We start from the raw sequence: 20,457 nt of genomic DNA on the forward strand, positions 1-20,457 counted from the left end.
CTTCACTTCCCCCACCCAGTTATGTACTTCCAGAGGTGCATGTTTAGTCAGAAATAAGTTTCACTTAGTGCTTCCAGATAGAGGGCTCCTAGCATTACTAGTTAGAAGACATTGCACAGCCATTCCATCTTTTTCTCCTTAACAGATTGTCTGCAGTAACAGAAAAGATAGAAGTGATGGGAAAATATGGGAGGGTGATGAGTGGAAGATGACATTGTCTGGACCCCTGTAGCGAGGCATGGTGTTGGCATTTAAAAGCCTTAACTGGGAGCATCTTCTGTTCCCTTACGGGCAGATTGGTTAACCCAGGATAGCTTCCGAGGATAGCCCTTTTTGTGGGAATAAATGTTCACGTCAGCAATCCCATGCACACTTACTTGGGGGTAAGCCCCATTGAATGTAGTGAGACTTCTGAAGATTGAGCTGCTACCAGGGAGTTTTCCTTCCTCATTCCAAGGTGTGATTACTGGGGCAAGGGACTGGCTGTAGCTACTCGCTACTGGAATGAAGGCTCCCGGGCCACAGCCCCCGCTGAATTCTAGCTCGATAGGCCTGGGGTAGATTCGCCGGGTCAGCACGGGGTAGGCTCCAGGGCTAGACGGATTGTGGAACACAGTGCGATATATAGGGCGGAGACTAGGTTTACCCCTAGAGAGGGACTCTCACTCCGGCTCAAAATCAGAAAGCGCGCACTTCAGCGCAGCAGCTGGGATAAGGCTGCAATCCTTCGTACAATTACATGGGAGCCACTCCCACTGAAGTCAACGGGGCTTACTTCTGAGTCGACATGTGCAGCATTGCACTGCAAGGGACCATTACTTGCAGCAAGAGGCCGGGCTACCACGGCGACAAGGGCGGCCCTCTCTTACACTCTGAGCAACAACTTCCGCCTCATTGACACTACGCGGAAGGCTTGCGCGTGGGCCCGCCTTTCCCTCCGCCCTCCTCTCGCGAACCAGTTCCGGGGCGAAGGGGAAGAGGCGGGGTGCGTCTTCGCGAGCCTATATAACTTCTGCCCTCCCGGCAGCCGCCCTCTTCGCGCGAGCGTTGCCTGCTTCAGCGTGGTGCCTGCTTCCTGACTCACCGCTGTTCTCTGGGCCTCGCGTGCTCGCTTCGGCCAGGAATAAGTCGGTCAGGAAGGCTTCACAGCGGCCATGGTGAGAGGGAGGGGAGGGGAGGCGGAGCGGAAAGTGGGCTCGCGCCGATGAGGTGTTGTGTGGTGGAAGTTCCGTTTAACGGTCGCTTTTCGCCCCCCCCCCCCGTGGTGCGCGCACGCGCCGTGCCTCACAGTGTTGTCAGGCTCGGATCTGGGCTTGCTGCCGCCCGAGTGATTCGGCCGTGGTTGCGCGTGCGCTCTTCGGCCGCCTCCCTTTTTTTTCCTTGCCAAGAGGCCACTGTGGCTGCTAGAAGCGTTTTCCCGGTTGCCTGCGGGAAAGCGGGCGGCCACTCTGGGTCTTCCTTGCCTAGAGACAGACCGGGGTGTGGGGTGGCGGCGGCGAAAGGGGGCGTGTGTTGGTTCGGGAAGCCCGCGGCCTGCTCCTCCCCCGTTTTGTGCCGCGCAGGCTACAGCGCTCTCCACCTTGAGGAGCAAACCCCGTCGCGCAAAGCGGGGCTGGCTTCCAAGTGACAGGCACAGGAGAGGGATGCGCCAGTCTCGCTGAGCGCGGTGCTCTGTGGCTGTTCAGTTACACGGAAATACTTAGACGAAGCGCCTTGCGGTGTAAATAAAAGCAAAACTGCTCTTAACCGTTACTCAGCTCGAGGGGGAGTTAGTTGGGCCCTGACCGGGAAAATCAAGGTGCGGTGCTCGTTCTTAACCCACACACCCTCAGTACTTAACGTGAGACTAAACCAGCACAACCACCTTTTCCCCTCCGGAAGGCTAGCCCTGACATAAATAATTAAATGAGCAGTGTCTGTATTCCCTATAGCTAAACTTGAAATTTCATGGTCAGTAAATTGGGGTTTGCAAGGTCCAGATTTCAGAACCAATGAACACATTTGGTCTGTCATGTGGAATTTGCTGAAATTAAGCATGCATAGATCTATGTTGGTTATGGGGCATTCATGCCGAACAGATACTTTAAGGAAGATAAGCCTATGTTTTGACGCATGCAGTCCTTGCTATGTTGCAGTTTCTGACTATGCTTGGGGTTTTGTTCTTTGTACTTAATCCGGATCACAAGATGCCAGTCTGAAATGAGAATTGAGCACAAGTCTCAGCAAGTTTGAAAGGTGATTCTTCTATTGTGGAAGTGCTCCAAAAATTGTCTCCCCGTATGTGTTTGCTGTTCCACCATGTGTGGAACATCATTAAGTGCTTTGTTCTTTACTAATTGTAATGGCAGAGGCAGTGGAATTATGGTGTCTTCAGTAGGCCTTACTGCGGTTAAGGTATCGGTTTAAGCAATTTGTTGAGGTTAGGGTTAGGCAGTTAACCCCAAACAGATGCAAAAGACCCAGCGCCCATTGAACATTGTGGAACTGAATTCTGAAAACTGGCTAGGTAGCTTTTTTCCCACCCATTGGACACAAAATAATATATTTAAAACAAAGTCAGTGTTGTACCAAAATGTTCTTAGTATGAGTGCTAACCCTTCACCACCTCCCACAATCTTTCCACTCTTGTTTAGCAGCAGGAAACATCAGTTTGCTGCAGGTACTGATGTAAAGAATAGCAATTGAGCAGCCACCTGCTTTATAGTTCTTAGCTGGGGGTCCCCTAGGTACCATTTAGACAGCTTCAGTAGATTGCTCTTTAATATCCACACCTCTTGTAGCTCTCCTGAAAATGTTTGTCATATATGCAACTCTTGGGGAAACATTTGGGTTTCAAACTCAACTTTCTGACCTGTGTGTTCCAGGCATTTAAAGACACTGGGAAGGCACCTGTGGAACAAGAAGTAGCAATTCATCGAATCAGAATTACCTTGACAAGTCGCAATGTGAAGTCTCTTGAAAAGGGTAAATAGAAAATTAGCCCAGTAATCCTAAATACCTAAACTTCTGTACTCTTTTACAGCCAGATCCTGTGCCAATTTAGGCACACCTGAGCCCATTGATTTCAGTGGGCCTAACTATATAATATTAAACTGTTAACGTTAACCATATTTAAAACTGAGAATGATATGCTTGATTAAATGGCTATGTTGTATTGAGCTCAGCAGACTAAGGACTCGTCTGTAGGCCCATGAGTTGTGAACTCGGTTTTAAAGTTTTATTATTATTAACTGTTGATGGAGAGGTAAAAACTTCCATTTTGAAACCATCCAGTTCCCTTCTATATTTTGTGTACTTTTAGAAAAAATATGCCCAAGTTAATATTAATTACAGTAATCTTCATTACATAATCCAGCTAAAATATTTGTAGCATAGCATGTATTAAGTTCAAGAGTGACTCCACAAAAACATGGACATATCCAGAAAAGGAACTACCAATAAAATTGTTCTCCTACTTAGCATAGGTAGAACTTCTAATTGTTGGTGTAGACAACTTTACAATAATTTTCCCATATATAGTTGGCAATGAGGACAAAAATGTTAGCTGAACTGCTGTGATTAGCTTATACGCTATTCTGAGCCAACACTTATTATTAAATTTTTATAATGACGAATATACAATTCTTTTAACCCTGCTGTATTTTTATAGTCTGTGCAGATCTGATCAGAGGTGCTAAGGAAAAGAACTTAAAAGTCAAAGGGCCTGTTCGTATGCCTACCAAGGTATGTATTTTGAACTATGTTATAATCCTGTTTATTTAAAGATACATTCTTTCTTTACATATCACTCCATACTTGATTTTATAGGGTTTTTCCAGATGCAGGATACTTCAATGGGGCCATGTAACCTCCTTGGCTAACGTTTTGCTTGCTGTAGGGAGTTTGTTAGTGATACGTTGGACAGGAAGAAGGGTTTTGGCCCACAACTCTCATCATCCTTCACCATTACCTAAGCTTACTAGGCCTGATGGTAATTGCAGCCCTTCAGATGTTTTGGCCTGCAAGTTGCTCATCCCTGGAGTACAGTTATAGACCTTAAAAAAAAAAAACAACAACAACTACTCAGCCCCCTACTCTCTAAAATAGTTTGAAGGTAAAATAGGATGAGAGGATGAGTGGGGTGCAACATGGTACTGGTAAGTGGATGGGGATTACTTTTTCATGAAAATGTACTGAAAATGCATTTAAAGATTTTAATTTTCATGCTGCATTATTCTAATTGAAATATACTATATAGTGATCAGCTGTTTTTTATTTAAATTTTAGACTCTGCGAATCACTACAAGGAAAACACCATGTGGTGAAGGTTCCAAAACCTGGGATCGTTTCCAGATGCGTATTCATAAGCGTCTCATTGATTTGCACAGTCCTTCAGAGATTGTCAAGCAGATAACATCTATCAGTATTGAGCCTGGTGTAGAAGTTGAAGTTACAATTGCTGATGCTTAAATGATTGTAATCTATTTCAATAAAAGTTGATAGAAACTTTTTACCTTCACTCCTTGCTTGTGACAGGGTCTTGGCTTTAATTATGAACTATAAGGTTAATAGCCTCTATTTGTCACAGTTTAAAGAAAGGGCTAGGTAAGCGAGGAATCAGGAAGAACGGTGGTCGCTACACTTACATCACTTTTTATATTGTGTAAACAAATGTGAATGTACTAGTTGGCAACTGTTCCTCCATAAAAGTTGCATGGGGTATCATTGTGTGTAAGGCTTCTGCTTGTGATCGTGTGTAGTGAGGGAACCTCTTTCAGTCTGAGGACCAAATTCAATTTCAGAGGAGTTCTCAAGGGCCTCATTTGAGCAGTGAGCAAGGCTGAAGGCGAAAGGGGTGGGTCCAAAACTACAAAAAAATACCAGGATATTGTTGCTTAAAGCTCTTACTGCCAGTAACTAAGTGTCAGGGGATGCAATTCATCCTTTTAGAATGGAGAAAAGATTCCATAAAACCTGGGAAACAAGTGATCAGAGGAAGGGGGCATGGCTATCTGGGGACCCCAGTTGGGCTGGGTTGGGATCCTGGGCCTGAGGTTCTCCACCCCTGATGTATAGTCAAAATTACAGCACTTTGCACACAAACATGCAGCCCAAGAAGTTTACCTGTGGATACTCTGTGATCTGGCTGGTTCAGGAATTGAATGCCTGCCTCCTGGTTCCAAACTTAATGTTAGTTCACTGGACTACGTTGGCAATGAGAAACATGTGGAAACTGCTACACTGAGTAGTACATACAGATTGAAAACCCGTTTCCCTGGGTTTTCAGAATTTTACCAGGGCCCCCATATTTATTTATTTATTTATTAAATTTCTTAATTGCCTATCTGTCCAGTCACCTGGCCACTCTGGGCGATGTACAATGGTACAATTTTAAACAGTAAAATAGTTTGGACATTCACTGGATACTGCCTTCATGAGTGCTAAGTTACGCTGAATTACTGGTTTTGGCTTTGAATGAATCCTGAATAGCTATTAGAGTAAACAACACAAGGCTAGATGGACCTTTTGACTGACTTGGTATAAAGTAGTGTCTTATATGGGGCCAGCACAAGTATGCCTGGCCATCTGTGCGGGGTCCGTATATGGATGTCCTGGAAACAGAATATAAGAACCATGCTGGTTCAGACCAAGGATCATCTAATCCAGTGTTCTATTCACTAAAGTGGCCAACCAGCTGCCCATGGGAAGTCTGCAAGCAGGATATGACTGTAAAAATACCCTGCCTCCCATGTTCCCCAGCAACTGGTGTACATAATTAATTACACAGCAGTTTAATTACACAGCAGTTCTGTCCTATCCAAGATAAGCTGCTCATTGAGTATAAAGTGTCTATTCAGTCGTTAAATCGTGTCTGACTCTTCGTGACCCCATGGACCATAGCACGCCAGGCCTTCCTGTCCGCTGCTCTCAAAGTGTCTATAAAAGGTAAAGATGTCCCCAACCAGTCGTGTCCGACTCTAGGGTGCGGTGCTCATCCCCGTTTCTAAGCCGAAGAGCCAGCACTGTCCGAAGACGCTTCCGTGGTCATGTGGCTGGCATGACTGAACACCGAGGTGCACGGAACGCTGTTACCTTTCCCGCCGAGGCGGTACCTATTTATATACTTGCAATTTCTTGCTTTCGAACTGCTAGGTTGGCAGAAGCTGGGACTGAAGACGGGAGCTCACTCCCTCACACAGCACTCGGGTCTTGGAACTGCTGACCTGCCGACGTTCCAGTCTGCAGTTCAGCGTCTTAACCACTAAGCCACCGCGGCCCCATTAAAGTGTCTATAGTGGACATTAATATGTAGGGCATCCTAGAAGTGGAAAACCACTTTAAGGTATTTTAATTGAAAGTACACAGGATGGAATAAAAAACTAAATGACATGTTGGGCTCTGTCTACTGCTTGTAAGTGATTGCTATGATGGATCATAAACATTTAATTCTAAAAGTAAATTGGAGGGATGCATTCCACTTACACCTTATATGATTGCTATGGTGAGAGATGGCAGTTATTTGCAATAGATGTGTAAAGTTACTGCTTAGTCACTTCATAAGCAGAATAACCAGTGAGTCTGGTGTAAAATGACTTGTGATTACCTCTATCTTTAAACTTGCAGTGGTGGGGGGAAAGAACTATCTTACAAATAAAAAAGTCTTGTGGGCTCCTTAAAGACTTAACATTTATTCTGGCATAAGCTTTTGTGGACATGTCCACTTCATCAAATGCATATTCCAACTCATACCAATGTATTAGTCTTTTAGGTGCCACAAGACGTTTTTGCTGTAGCAAGTGAACATTGCTATCCATCTGGAAATTGTTATCTTGTAAATAGGACATGTGCTCAGAAGGACTATTGGTAGCTGAAAGTGCTCTTGTAACAAGTATTTGGCATAAAGAATAGTCGAGAGCCAAATACATGAATTATGTAGCTTGCTCTGGATAATCCTGGATTGAGTGTTAATGTCTCAATCATAAACTGAAAGTTTAGTTGCAGTAAGCTGGTAAGGTTGCACACAACGAAGTCTACAGCATGAAAATGATTTGACTGTTCAAAGTTTGGCAATAGAGCCAGAAAGAAAGATGAACTGTTCAAATTCCTTACCTTTTCAATTGCTCACATTATGCTGTCAGTGGCTTGTACAATTCCATTTAGTTTACATTGTAAATGTACAAGATCAAGTTCCAGTAATAGGACTGGTAAACATCACTTGCCAAAAGACTTGGCCCAAAATTCTACTCTGCTGTATTTAATCCTTTTGATTTCAGTGGATTTATGTGCGTTTAACTGTATCTATCCTTTTGAAAATGGCTGTTTGCTAATGCCCTCTATTGGATAACAACTGGCACTGCAATTTTAAAAGTAAATTAATAGCAGTCCTCAATCACTAAATAGCCTAGTTACAATTCACGGGCAGCTGGTTTTTACTGAGTCAGATTTTTCACCATCTAGCTCAGTATTGTTGATACTGACGGAAGCTCTCCAGGGTTTCAGGCAGGATACTTCCTAGCCCTACCGAGTGATATTAGAGATAGAACCTGGGACTTTGTGCATGCGAAGCATAAGCTCCGCCACTGAGCTACCATTCAGTCCTTCCCCTGAGGCCTGATGTTCTTATAAAGGTACCTTTGAGGTTCTCTTGTGCTTTCTTGTTGGGTAAAAAGCAGGAGAAACTACATGTGTAAAAATATTCAATGCTACATAATTTTAACATGCCGTAGCATACGTTCTTTGGTGGACAGTGGTCCCCAGACTTTTTGGGCCCATGGGCACATTTGGGAATTTGAGAAACTGCTGTGGGCACCACCACAAAATGCCTAAGTGGATCACCGCTTTGGCATCTACTTGTCGCATCTGTGGATCTCGGGCTCCTTATTCAGCAAAAACTATTGTTTTCATGTCTATTGGACACCACAACATCTCTTTAATAAGGGATTGCCTAATTTGGGTAATTGCTGGCAGTGCAATACAGGTAATGCTTCTTTAAAACATGTTTTGGAAATGTCCAGTAGTCGCTTTTTTTTGGGAATTCATAGATGAATTTTGTGCAAGAAATTCATAGATGAATCTTGTACAAGAACAGTCTTTAATATCCACTGATGTACACAGTCTTTTACATTATTTACCTGCTTCATGGAAATTAACAAGTGATCAGCATAAATGGATTCTCTGTGCCCTTTTGACAGTGAAAGACTGATATTACAATACTGGAAGTAGAAATACTAATCTCCTATAATGTAATGGACTGAGGACTTTACAATGCTTTCAGTATCTGAACAGGTGGCATATAGACGCGACTTTCACATGGATACTTATTTGGGTATCTGGTACGCTTTAATTGAAGCTTATGTATAATTCCTAAAAAGTTGTCTACATTTCATATGTATTCATTGCTATGAATATATACAAATTCATGTACATATGTTTTAAAAATGGGAGGGGAGATTTTAAAAGTTTGCGGAATGGGTGCCACATTAGCGACCCCTTCACAGGCGCCATTGGAGGTGCCAGTAAGGGACCCCTGTTGGATATTCTGTGATAATCTCACCCATATGTACACAGAGTAAGAGAGTGAAAGAGGTGCAAAGGGATGTTTTGCTATCCAAAATTATAACAGTTTATTCGCAAAGGGTTTTTTATGAGTGTGGACCATCATTTTTATGCAAAATTTCTTTTATGGCAGGGATGGGCAACTGCAGGGGGTTTGGGAGTAATTTTTGCTCCTCCAACCCCCCATAGACACACTCCTGTGAAATTGTTTGCACCCCTTCCCAACGGCAGCAAAAAAAAGTTATAAAAGCCTGTACAAAGGGGTAAAAAGGTCAATGTTTGCTTGAGAACAAGCTAAATTTGACCTATTTACCACTCCATAGTAGTAAATATTTTCTGCCACTGCTGCCAACGTTGGTGATGCTTTAGTAGGGGTGGCAGGCCATGTGTTGGCCATCCTTGTTTTCTGGGCTCTTCCCCAGCCCCCAGGAATATAGACTTTGCTCTCTTGTCTATCAGAGTGTTAGATACCCTTGTTAATGCACAAAATGTAGAGAAAAGATCACCTTTTAAATATAGTTGCCCCCCTGATTGAGTCATTGACCTGGTTTACATGACATGACAGTTCAGCGTGGCTTAATTTACCTGCAGGGGCGATCACATTGTGCGTGGCACCCACAGGCACCACTTTTACATGACCCCAGTTTGTCATGTCATGAAAACCAAGGCAGTAGTGGTTGTTTGAGGGTTATACAACCTTCAAACAATCCATGGCTTGTTTTAGGGTTATTTGAGGGTTGTCTAATCCTCAAACAACCTCTGCTGTCTGGTTTGCACAACACAGCCTGGCACCATGCAAAAATGTGCAACAGCCCGCATGGGTAAATTAAGCCACGGTGGGCTGTCGTGACAAATGAACAGGCCCACAATGAGCTTAGGGCTATGAAGCAGGTAGACCCTACCTGGTAGGGAGATGACTGGCATGCAAGTGGTGGAAAACAGTGACTACAACCAAACACAAGGGACAGTTAATTGTGCCTACTCTATGGCAGTGATGGTGGAGAAGAAACGGTACTTCCCACCATTGTGTCCTTTGAATGTCATCCAACCATTTGGGCCACCAAGGACAGATCTGGATCTAACACTGCTGCTAGTTTCTTATTCTTAAGGGAGTATGTAACCTTATCCAGAACAGGTTGAATTCGAGCATCCTGATCAGACAAAACCACTGCCCCGTCTGTCTTGTCTGTAATGATTTTCAGTTAATTGGCCTTCATCCTTAGAAATCCTATCTTCTGCTATGAGTTATAACCAATATAGAAAATATCAAAGTATTCTTAACTCCCCCTTTAAGTACATAATAAAAAGGGGGCCCTTTTTGCAGCATAAGAAGGAGTACTGAGTTTTGAAATTATTCCTACTGAGGCCATGCAAGCTTCAGCCCCATATAAAGGTTGTGGATATAGTTTAGTCGCTGGCAAGCAGTTTAGCAATAGTTGGAGAATTGAACTTTTTACCTCAGATCTGAAAAAGGTGGTAGAGAGCAACATGATGCTTGCCACGCATTGCACGGGAGCGTCTTCAGTCTCCACCGCTGTAGCCTGTCATGTCAAGTCATTAGTGAATCAGGGAGAATGTTCTTTTTCACATGAGGAGGGGCTCTGGTGTTAGAAGAGGGTGCAGGGGTAAGTATGGAGGAGTGACTAGAAGTGTGTTTCAGAGAACGAGTCCATGACTGGAAATGGACTCGTTCATGGCATGAGTTGCACCCTAGCACAGGGTGTTCAGGAATTGGGTTCCATAGTTCTCATGGGGGCATGACATGATGAGTTGCTGCTGGCAGAGTTGCTTTCGGAGGGCAAGAGGACTGTGCCAAGGTAGTTTGCTGCCTGAGGGGAGCTGCAAATGGTGCCCACCCCACAAAGTCAAAGGTGGCCAAGTTATTTTGTCTCCTGAAGCCAAATCCCCCACAAGCATCTGTCCCTCTCCCTGTGGCTGAAAATACAATAATAATATGTTAAATAACCAGCAAATTGCTCCCTTCTATGACATTGGTTGCCTGAGGTGGCTGCTTCACTCTGTCTAATGGTAGGTTTGGAAGGCAATCATTTTTTAGCAATGCTGTTTGTTTTTTATTGGTCCTTTACATTTTAAGCTACATTCCCTGGTTTGCTATCCATTCTGCCTCCCCTGCACTGTGTGTTTGCCCCTATTTTGAGCAGAGCTGGATAACAGACTGGGGACCCTTAGCCATTTATTCCTCAATGATCAGGGACTGATCTTCCTTTGGTTCAAGTGGTTCTTATTGGAATAGACCCCAATGCATGTTTCTGATATATACATATTCACAGCCCAATTCTGTGCTTGTTTATTCAGAGGTAACTGCCATTGTGTTCAACGGAACTTACTCCCAGTTAAGTGTGAATATGATTGCATCTGTACAGCCCAACCCTATACAGATTTACTCAGATGTAAGTGATAATGGGTGGGGCTTACTCCCAAGTAAGGATCCACAGGTTTTGGATTTGCCTTCTCTATTGTTTTGTATGGAATGGTGGATCACTCTGGAAAAAATAGCTGATTCCATTGCAGCTTTACTCCATAATAAACTATTTAGCCTTCCCCAGCCTGGTGCCCTCCAGATATTTTGGACTACAACTCTCAGAGTTCCTGACCATTGGTCATGCTGGCTGGGGCTGATGGGAGTTGAAATCCAAAACATCTGGAGGGCACAAGGTTAGAGAAGGCTGAGAATTCTCTGCTCTTAGCTCTATGGAGATACAGTTCTGTAAAACGATCTTTGTGTTTATCTTTTGATGGGATTGATTGATATTAGTCATGATTTACTTGGCTTCTCCTCATTGGTCAATAGCCAGCCTATAAAACATTTGGGAAAAGGTATAAGAGGCTTTGCTGGAGCAGTGGTAGAAGGCAAGATTTAGTTCTGTCAGGAGAGAGAGAGAGAGAGAGAGAGAGAGAGAAAGAAAGAAAGAAAGAAAGAAAGAAAGAAAGAAAGAAAGAAATATTTCTGCAGTGTTTGTAGGGAAAATATAACAGGTATGTGTGATGAAAGTGAAAAAAAAGTGATGAAAGAAAAATAATGTGTAAACTGAAAAAGGAGATATCTGTAAAGGTTAAGAATGAGGAAAAATCTGGATGAAGGTGTGTAAAAGGAGGGGTGGAGTCTAACAGCCTAATCCTGTGTATATTTATTTAGCAGCAAGTTTGTTTGTTTAATTAAATGGAGTGTATTCCTAAGTGTGCACAGGATTGTAGCCAGTCAGCCTTACTCTTCCTACATAACCCTGAGCCCACTGAAATCTAACTCTGCAAAGAATCAGGCCATAAGCAAAACTATGAGTTGTATCCAATGTTATAAAGCCCCATTTATCTCAGTGGGTCTACTCTAACTGGTCTGACATTGGATACAACCTTTTGAATTTTAGTGTAAAGAGGGGATGTGGTTAATGGAGAAGAAAAAAATATGAAGGAATTATTTAAATGTGTAAAGTATATAAAGTGTGCATGCAAGGTGAGCTTGAGAAGTAAATATTCTGTAAATCTTCTGAGCCAAGCATGAGTTTCTTTTAAGTATTACTACTTTTCATATTGAAAGATACTTCCTACAGGCTCAAAAGCACTATCTACCACGCTTCACCATTCTAGTTTGCGGAAAAAGGAAGGGGTTTGCTAGTAAAGAGGTTAGTTATCTGTACGTACACAGAGACACTCTTCTATATGCTGACAAGCTGTTAACTCTGGGCCCAGATCTCATTTCTTACATCATACTTATATCATACTCATTGGCTGGGTTTGCACATAATGCTAACCCATGGTATGGGTTATTGAATTCTGGGTTGTCATGTTGTGTGAACCCAGCTACACTAACAAACCATAGTTTGTTAATCGTGAACAACCCAGAACAAGAATCCATGAATTGCTGGTTATGAACTCTGGGTTGTTTAAGCCACTGATTGTCATTACATGTGAACCCAGAACCATGGGTTGTTCATGGGTTGTTTCACCTGGATACAAAGGAAGCATAGTAAAAAAAGACCCAGCCACTTTACATGCCAGTCCTACAGTGCCACAAAGGTATTTGGAATACAGGGAGGGAGTGGGCAAAGGAGGAAGGAAACAAACAACCCTGGGATTGAGAAAACAAACCATGGTCTGTCAGACAAACCCTGGGTAGGGCAACAAAACATGGGTTAACCATGCCTTTAATAAACCATGGGTTAGAATTATGTGCAAACAGGTCATTTTGTAGGCTTGGGTGAGTTGTTTGTGTCTCCAGTAGTGATATTTAGCAAATATTAACAGATACTTGCTAAACATCAGAGGTGGTGAACATTGGCTTCTGAGGCTTAGTTGCTGCAGTTTTGCTTTGTGAGAGTGTCCTCTTGTAAATGACTACCCCAAAGTTACTAGCCTACAAAAAAAAAAAAAAAAAAAAACCTAGCCTGCTGGAGGTTGGTAGAGGCTCACTCACCTGTCTGGCATCCCTGGTTTCCTGGAGTAATGGTTAAATACAAGGCTAACTTGTGCTCTTCCCATTTTTTGGTTTTGCAAGTATGAAAAGTATGGCAAAATAGTGTTAATCACTGGGAACAAAAGCAAATATTGGATTCAGAACAAGGTGTCATCCTGGGCATGGATTTTATTTATTTATTGCATTTATATACTGCCTTTTTTCCTCTTGCAAGGAACCCAAGGCGGCTTACATGATCCTCCTCCTCTCTGTTTTATCCTCACAACAACAACCCTGTGAGGTAGGTTGGGCTGAGAGTCTGTGACTGGCCCAAAGTCACCCAGTGAGCTTCCATGGCTGAGTGGGGACTAGAACCCGGATCTCCCAGAGATCCCCAGATCTTCCACATACTCGTTTTTCAGCCATGGCTAAAGCAAAGATGTTGATCGGTGCTTGCCTATGGGATCATGTTAAAAGGATCTTGCAGCCAATTTGTTTCTGGGCACAATTCAAAGTGCTGGTGATGACCTTTAAAGGTCTAAATGGCTTAGGTCCAGGATACCTGAGGAACCTCCTCCTCACATGTCTTCCTGCCTGCTTCCTAAGATCTGATGGAAAAGTCCTTAGTTTATCGAAGAAACATGGCTGGTTAGGACAAGAGAGAGGGCCTTCTCAGTGGCTGTACCCAGATTGTGGAACACTTTCTCCTGTGAAGTACAAGTTGCTGAATTGTTGGAGTACCGGTTGTCCTCTTTCTTGCTGATTCTTACTGGTTATTAAAGACCTTTTAATTCCCAAAGGCATTTGCCTTGTGAGGCAATGGTTTTTATGATTTGCTTTTAACTTCCACCCTGTCTCTTATTGGCTGTTGTATATGTGTGTGTGTGTGTGTGTGTGTGTGTGTATATATATGAGATTTTAACTGTTGTAAGCCACCCTAAATTGTGTATTTGCCTTGTGTCTTGTGCTGCGTTCACATTTCTCTTGTTGCGGCAAGGCTCTGAAAACACCACTCTTAGTTATCTCTTAGTTATCTTTGGTTACTTCTATGAAGGTTTTTCTTCACATTAAAAACCCAGTGGGTCAAATCCAAGGCTGTAACAATTTATGAGAATTGTGACATTGGGTTGGATCCAGAGTACAAAATAGATTAAAAATCTATTGGTCTCTTGTTAAAGTTTGGATGGTGTACAAACTTGCTCTGTCTCTCTCCAATTTGATATGGTAAAAGCATGAATTGTCAGGAAAGACATGGAATATCCTCAGTGGCGTGTGGTATGACAGAATCGATATCTCATGGGAGTTTACCTTTGCCCACGGACTTGTCAGAAGAATCAAGCACAGGACAGCAGCAGGAAGTGGAGGTGGGCTGCTTGCTATTGAATTATGAAGAGAATTGTGTTGTATTTTACTTCTTGAGTATAACAGATTCTTAGTATCAAAACTAAACACCTTTATCCAAGTATTTAACTTTTCTTTTTAAAAAATATTCCACTTGGAAATTGTGTTAAGGTCGGCATGTAGTAATGAATAGGGCTGCAATGCTTTGCTAATTTACCAGTAAGCCCCATTTAATTTATTTATTTATTTATTTCATTTCTATACCGCCCAATAGCCGAAGCTCTCTGGGCGGTTCACAAATTTAACACAGTGAGACTTACTTCTGAATAAACATGAGTACTATTGTGCTATAAATATTGTAAATGGTGTGAAATAAAACTATCCCCTATCTGGATACCTTGTGAAACAGTTTTTTGGGGTGTGTTTTGTTCTGTGAGATAGGCTTAAAATAGATGGGAAACCTGTGCCCCCTAGATCAGGGATGTGCGGAAGATAGATCTCCAAATGTTTTGGACTTCACCTCCCAGAAGCCCCTGCCAGCATGGGCAGTGCTCAGGAATGCTGGGAGCTGAAGTCCAAAATATCTGGAGATCTCCTTAGCCACCGCTGCTCTAGAAGGATGAAATTAAACTCCAACTCCCATCAGCCTCAGCCAGCATGGCCTGTGGTTAGGGATGGTGTGAGTTATAGTCACAGGTTCCCCACCACTGGCCTAAAATATAGAATCAAGACAAGATTTTCTTTTGCTTGTTTCTGCAGTAAACATTCAGGCTAGAATACCAACATGGACAAACTCACTAGGGCAGACTGAGGCAATTGTATCAACATTCAGAAATCTATGTACTTCATTAAATGCAGCTTTGGCCCTCCTTGTTACACTTTATTTTTAAAGTTAACACTTGCAATTTATAGAACAATTTTTTAAAACTGTTTGAACTGTGGGCACTTTTGGTTAGAAATAAAGACCTATAATGTTAGTATAGTATAGTATAGTATAGTACAGTACAGTACAGTACAGTATAGTATAGCAGTGGTATTCATGGAGGAGAAAATAAGCATTGGAGGAACAATCTTATGTCCCCTAGAGAGTGTTTGGGGAACATAGGATTTTTCGGATTCCTGGCTCGGCACTCAAAGACAGGGCTCCAAACCCAGAGCCAGGAAACCACGCTCCCCTCCCTGACCTAGCCAGCAAAGAAAGAACCATGCCAGCTGCCTCTCCAAGCTTGGTGAACTGAGCGTGGAGGCGGGGAGGAGACAAAGCCAGGGCAGCTTCTTATCCCTTTTCCTATCACCACCCCAGCCTCCTTCCCTCTCTCTCCCCAAAGCCTCCACTAGACAGGCAAAATCGCCCGTCTAATTAAAATGCAGTGCAGGAGGCACGAGATGCCTCCCTTTCTGCATAGGATACTCATAAACCTATGGGTTTCGTGGCTTAGGAGTACCCAATTGCACCCTAAGGATGCAATCTTATGCATGTTTAGACATAAATGGTTCTACAACTCCCAGCATGCCCCAGCCAGCCATGTCTCTACATGCATAGGATTGCGCCCTAAGCAAAGGAAGGTTTTAAGATGGAGAAATAATCTTTTAGGCACACAAGGAAGCTCAGAGAAAACATGAAGAGAAGTGGCAAAATCCTGAAGCCTGAGAATACTGGAGTATAAAGTAGGCAGGTACAACTGTAAGAGCCAATGTTTTAATCCTGAATTTCTTTTTTAAGGAGATCTGTCAGCCACTAAAAGTATATTTAAGAGTGCGACCCTTTTCAAAGGCAGAGCTTGAAAATAGTGAAAACCAGGTGAGTTGTGGAACACATCGTTGGCTCCTTTTTCTGACAAGGAATCTGTTTCAGAATTGCTAGTTTTGAAAGTGAAAAAATGTTTTTGCATTTTGTCTCTAATGTGCTGGTAGGTGGTTCTTCAGTACCCTTCTCCAGCCTCGATCGAGTATTATTTATGTAGTTATTTACTATTGTTTATTTTCTACATTTCTATACTTCCCGATAGCCAAAGCCCCCTGGCTTTGTTAATTGTTAATTCTCAACAATTGTTGAGAATTAATTGAATTGTTAATTCTCAACAATTAAAACTGCTAAAGTTTAAACAACAATAAAGTATATTATAAAAGTTTAAAACTACAGTATAAAATAAAACCCACAATAAAATCTAGCAGCAGCGCAAATATTTAAAATACACTAATAGATTTAAAACAACAGAAACGGAAATACTTAAATGCCTGGGCAAGTAAGAAAGTCTTCACCTGGCGTCGAAAAGAGTATAAAGAGTATATTCCCAGGCGAGCCTCTCTGGGAAGCTCATTACACAACTGGGGTGCCACAACAGAACAGGCTGCCTTTTTAATAGCCACCCACCTCTCTTCATTTGGGCAGGGCTTCTGGCAAAGGACAACTGAAGACTATCTTAGAGTCCAGCAGTTACAAGGATGTAACTTTACCTTAGTTTGCATATATTGTGCCCTTCACAATATTTTGGCGCTACTACAGCTGGATAACCCACATGGATACAACAGCCTAAGATTTTTAGATGACAAAACTTAGATGCCCCAACCTGAGAGTGTGTTAGGAAATAAGTTATCTTAGAACAGGGGTCCCCAACCTTTTTGGACCCGTGGGCACATCTGGGAATTTGAGATACTGCTGTGGGCACCACCACAAAATGCCTGATCAGTGAATTGTCGCTTTGGCGTCTACTTTTCGCATCTATGGATCTTAGGCTGTGTCTTATTCAGCAAAAACTTTTGCTTCATGACTTTTGGACACTGCAATGTCTCTTTAATAAGGGATTGTCTAATTCAGCTAATTGCTGGTGGTTCAATACAGCTAATGCTTCTTTTAAGCATACGTGTTTGCAATGTCCAGTAGTTGCTTCTTTTGCAGGGAGGTTATTACACAGAAAATGTTTGCGCTGGAACAGCCTTTAATATTCACTGATGTACACGCTCTTTTAAATTATTTATCAGCTTCATGGAAATTAAGAAATGATCAGTTTAAATGGATTCTCTGCACCCTTTTGACAGCGAAAACACTAATATTACCACACTGGAAGTATAAACACTCACCTCCTATAATGCAATGGATTGAGGACCTTTCAACACTTTCAGTATTTGAATGGGTGGCATATAGATGCCACCTTCAAATAGATACTTAGTTGGATATTTTAAGCATATGTTTAGCAAACTTGCTAAAAGTGGGCTAAATGAAACAACCGCAGTTGGCTACAGAATCGGACTCAAAGAGTGCTTATCAATGGAATCTTCTCAAACTGAGGAGAGGTAACGAGCGAGGTACCGCAGGGCTCAGTCCTGGGCCCAGTGCTCTTCAACATTTTTATTAATGACTCGGAGGAGATGCAGGGAAAGCTTATCAAATTTGCAGATGACACAAAATTGGTGGGATAGCTAATACCCTGGAAGACGGAAACAGAATTCAAAGTGATCTTGATAGACCAGAGCACTGGGCAGGAAACAACAGAATGACATTTAATAGGGATAAATGCCAAATTCTGCACCTAGGAAAAAGAAACCAAACACACAGTTACAAGATGCGGGATACTTGGCTCAACAACACTACAAGTGAGAAGGATCTTGGAATTGTTGTAGATCACAAACTGAATATGAGCCAACAATGTGATCTTGCTGCAAAAAAGGCAAATGCTGTTTTGGGCTGCATTAATAGAAATATAGCTTCCAAATCCCCTGAAGTACTAGTGCCCCTCTACTCAGCACTGGTTAGGCCTCATCTTGAGTACTGTGTCCAGTTCTGGGCACAACACTTTAAGAAGGATGAAGACATACTACAAAAGGTTCAGAGGAGATGATGATGATCAGGGATGATGATGATGATGATGATGACCAAGATGATCAGGGGACTGGAAACAAAGCCCTCTGAGGAAAGACTGAAAGAACTGGGCGTGTTTAGCCTTGAGAAAAGAAGACTGAGGGGAGACATGATAGCACTCTTCAAGTACTTGAAAGGTTGTCACACAGAGGAAGGCCAGGATCTCTTCTTGATCATCCCAGAGTGCAGGACATGGAATAATGGGCTCAAGTTCCAGGAAGCCAGATTCTGGCTGAACATCAGGAAAAACTTACTGGCATTCATTCATTCATTCATTCATTTAATTTATATCCCACCTTTTTTCCTCCTTAAGGAACCCAAGGCGGCATACTTAGCCCTCCTCCTCCTCCATTTTATCCTCACAACAACAACCCTGTGAGGTAGATTGGGCTGAGAGCCTGTGACTGGCCCAAAGTCACCCAATGAACTTCCCTGGCTGAGTAGGGACTAGAACCTGGATCTCCCGACTACCAGTCCAACACTCTAGCCATTACATCACACTGGCTCTAACTGACTGTTAGAGCAAGACGACAGTGGAACCAATTCCCTAGGGAGGTGGTGGGCTCTCCCACACTGGAGGCATTCAAGACGAGGCTGGACAGCCATCTGTCAGGGATGCTTTGACTTGGATTCCTGCATTGAGCAGGGGGTTGGACTCGATGGTCTTATAGGCCCCTTCCAACCCTATTATTCTATAATTCTATGGTTTGGTCTGCTTTTGTTGAAGCCCATGTATAATTGCTAAGAAGTTGTATGCACTTCATACAAATGCATGTATGTATATTTTTAAAAGATGGGGAAAAGAGCCAATGCTTTAATCCTGGATTTCTTTTTTAAGGAGATCTATCAGCCACTGAAAGTCTACTTGAGTGTGCAATCCTTTTAAGACAGGAGCCACATTGGGGACTCCTGTCTTAGAACATAGAACTTCTAGAGTAATGTTTCGAACCATAGACTACAGGTGCTCCATATGGGAGGCTCCTAGTTCTACCGGTTAGAAGGCATTGTGCAGCTATTCCATCTTCTCTTTTTTTTCCTTAATGGAAAAAATAGCGAGAAAACATGGGAAGGCTAAGAGTGGAAGATGTTGTATGTGCCTCTTCTCCCCACCCCCACCCTGGCAAAAGTTCATGAATGAGACAGGGTGATGGTGCAATAAAAGCCTTGTTTGGAAGCCCCTTAACATCAAAGGGAAGCTTGCACACCAAATGGAGAAGGTGAGCAATTGCAGAATCACATATTGCAGCGTGTCGCATAAATAGAACCATATCAAGAGCTTAAAATATTATTGTACTTTGAAATCTAGTAGGCAAAGAATGTTTTAGAAAACATATTAAAATAACTTGTGTGCTGTTAAGGACTGTTTAATTATTGAAAATCAAGAAACAGTAACTCTTCAATCACCTAAAGAATCCACCACAATGAAGAGCAGCGAAAAGAGAAGTGGACAATCTGCACACCAATTCACCTTCACGCAGGTATGTCCGTCATCCGTGTCTCCCCCCCCCCCGCCCCCCAGTTTCAGGTTTTTAAAATGCACATAGATGCACATATGATACAGTGCTGGAACACTTTGTGAAACCTGATTCGAAAATAGAACTATCCATATCATACGGTTCTTACAGCAATTTATGGTGCGCCCACACTTTCAATGCGATGTTCAATTCTGGTCGCCGCACTCAAAAATGACATTGCAGAGCTGGAAAATGTGCAGAAAAGCGCGGCCAAAATAATCAAGGAGCTGGAACAACTCTCCTATGAGGAAAGGATAAATTGAAAGGGGCTGGTTAGCTTAGCAAAAGATGAGTAAGAAGGGGACATGACAGATGTGTAAAATTATGCGTGGTGTGGGGAAAAAAGTAAATTTTGCTCCCTCTCTCATAATACTAGAATCTGGGGTTGTCCCATGAAGCTGAATGGTGGGAGAATAACATTAGAACTTACTACCAGAAAATGTAATGATTCCTACGAATTTGGATGGCTCTAGAAGGAGATTAGATAAATTCATGGAGAATAAGGCTATTAATGGTTACTAGTCATGTTGGCTATACAGTACCTCCAGTATATGCCTTTGTGTACTAGTCACTGGAGAATGTGAGCAGGAAGATGCTATTTCACTCATGTCCTGCTTCTGGCCTTCCAAAAGGCACCTGGTTGGCCCCTGTGGTAACATAATGCTGGACTAGATAGGGCTTTGGTCTGATCTAACATAGCTCCTATCTTCTTATGCCTATAAGTAGTAAGCTCACTGAGTTCAATATAACCCATTCCCAAGTATGTTACATAGGACTATAGCCTTAAAGACACAATT

The 20,457-nt window shown here is 42.6% G+C and overlaps 2 protein-coding genes and 1 non-coding gene across 3 annotated transcripts in view; all 3 read left to right on the forward strand.

Annotated features, from left to right (window-relative positions):
- The first annotated feature begins 1,032 nt into the window (after positions 1 to 1,032).
- On the forward strand, positions 1,033 to 4,498 carry RPS20 (ribosomal protein S20). Its single transcript, XM_084849493.1, has 4 exons — positions 1,033 to 1,157; positions 2,865 to 2,964; positions 3,650 to 3,723; positions 4,267 to 4,498. The coding sequence occupies exons 1-4, from the start codon at positions 1,155 to 1,157 to the stop codon at positions 4,447 to 4,449; spliced, it is 360 nt and encodes a 119-aa protein (XP_084705619.1). The 5' UTR covers positions 1,033 to 1,154; the 3' UTR covers positions 4,450 to 4,498.
- On the forward strand, positions 3,521 to 3,586 carry LOC146346943 (small nucleolar RNA U54). Its single transcript, XR_014791658.1, has one exon. It is a non-coding gene; the product is annotated as a small nucleolar RNA U54 (small nucleolar RNA).
- Positions 4,499 to 15,841: 11,343 nt separating the features above from the next.
- LOC146346944 (kinesin-like protein KIF20A) overlaps positions 15,842 to 20,457 on the forward strand; it is a 34,894-nt gene continuing 30,278 nt past the window's right edge. The window contains exons 1-2 of the mRNA XM_084848066.1: positions 15,842 to 16,088; positions 19,505 to 19,624. Of these exons, the coding sequence (XP_084704192.1) occupies positions 19,568 to 19,624 (57 nt within the window). The 5' untranslated portion in view covers positions 15,842 to 16,088; positions 19,505 to 19,567. The remainder of the gene's footprint in view (positions 16,089 to 19,504; positions 19,625 to 20,457) is intronic.

The sequence above is a fragment of the Heloderma suspectum genome, chromosome 4 (assembly GCF_057233095.1).
Source record: "Heloderma suspectum isolate Gila_16-S chromosome 4, 16-S_ref, whole genome shotgun sequence".
NCBI classification, from domain to species: Eukaryota; Metazoa; Chordata; class Lepidosauria; order Squamata; family Helodermatidae; genus Heloderma; species Heloderma suspectum.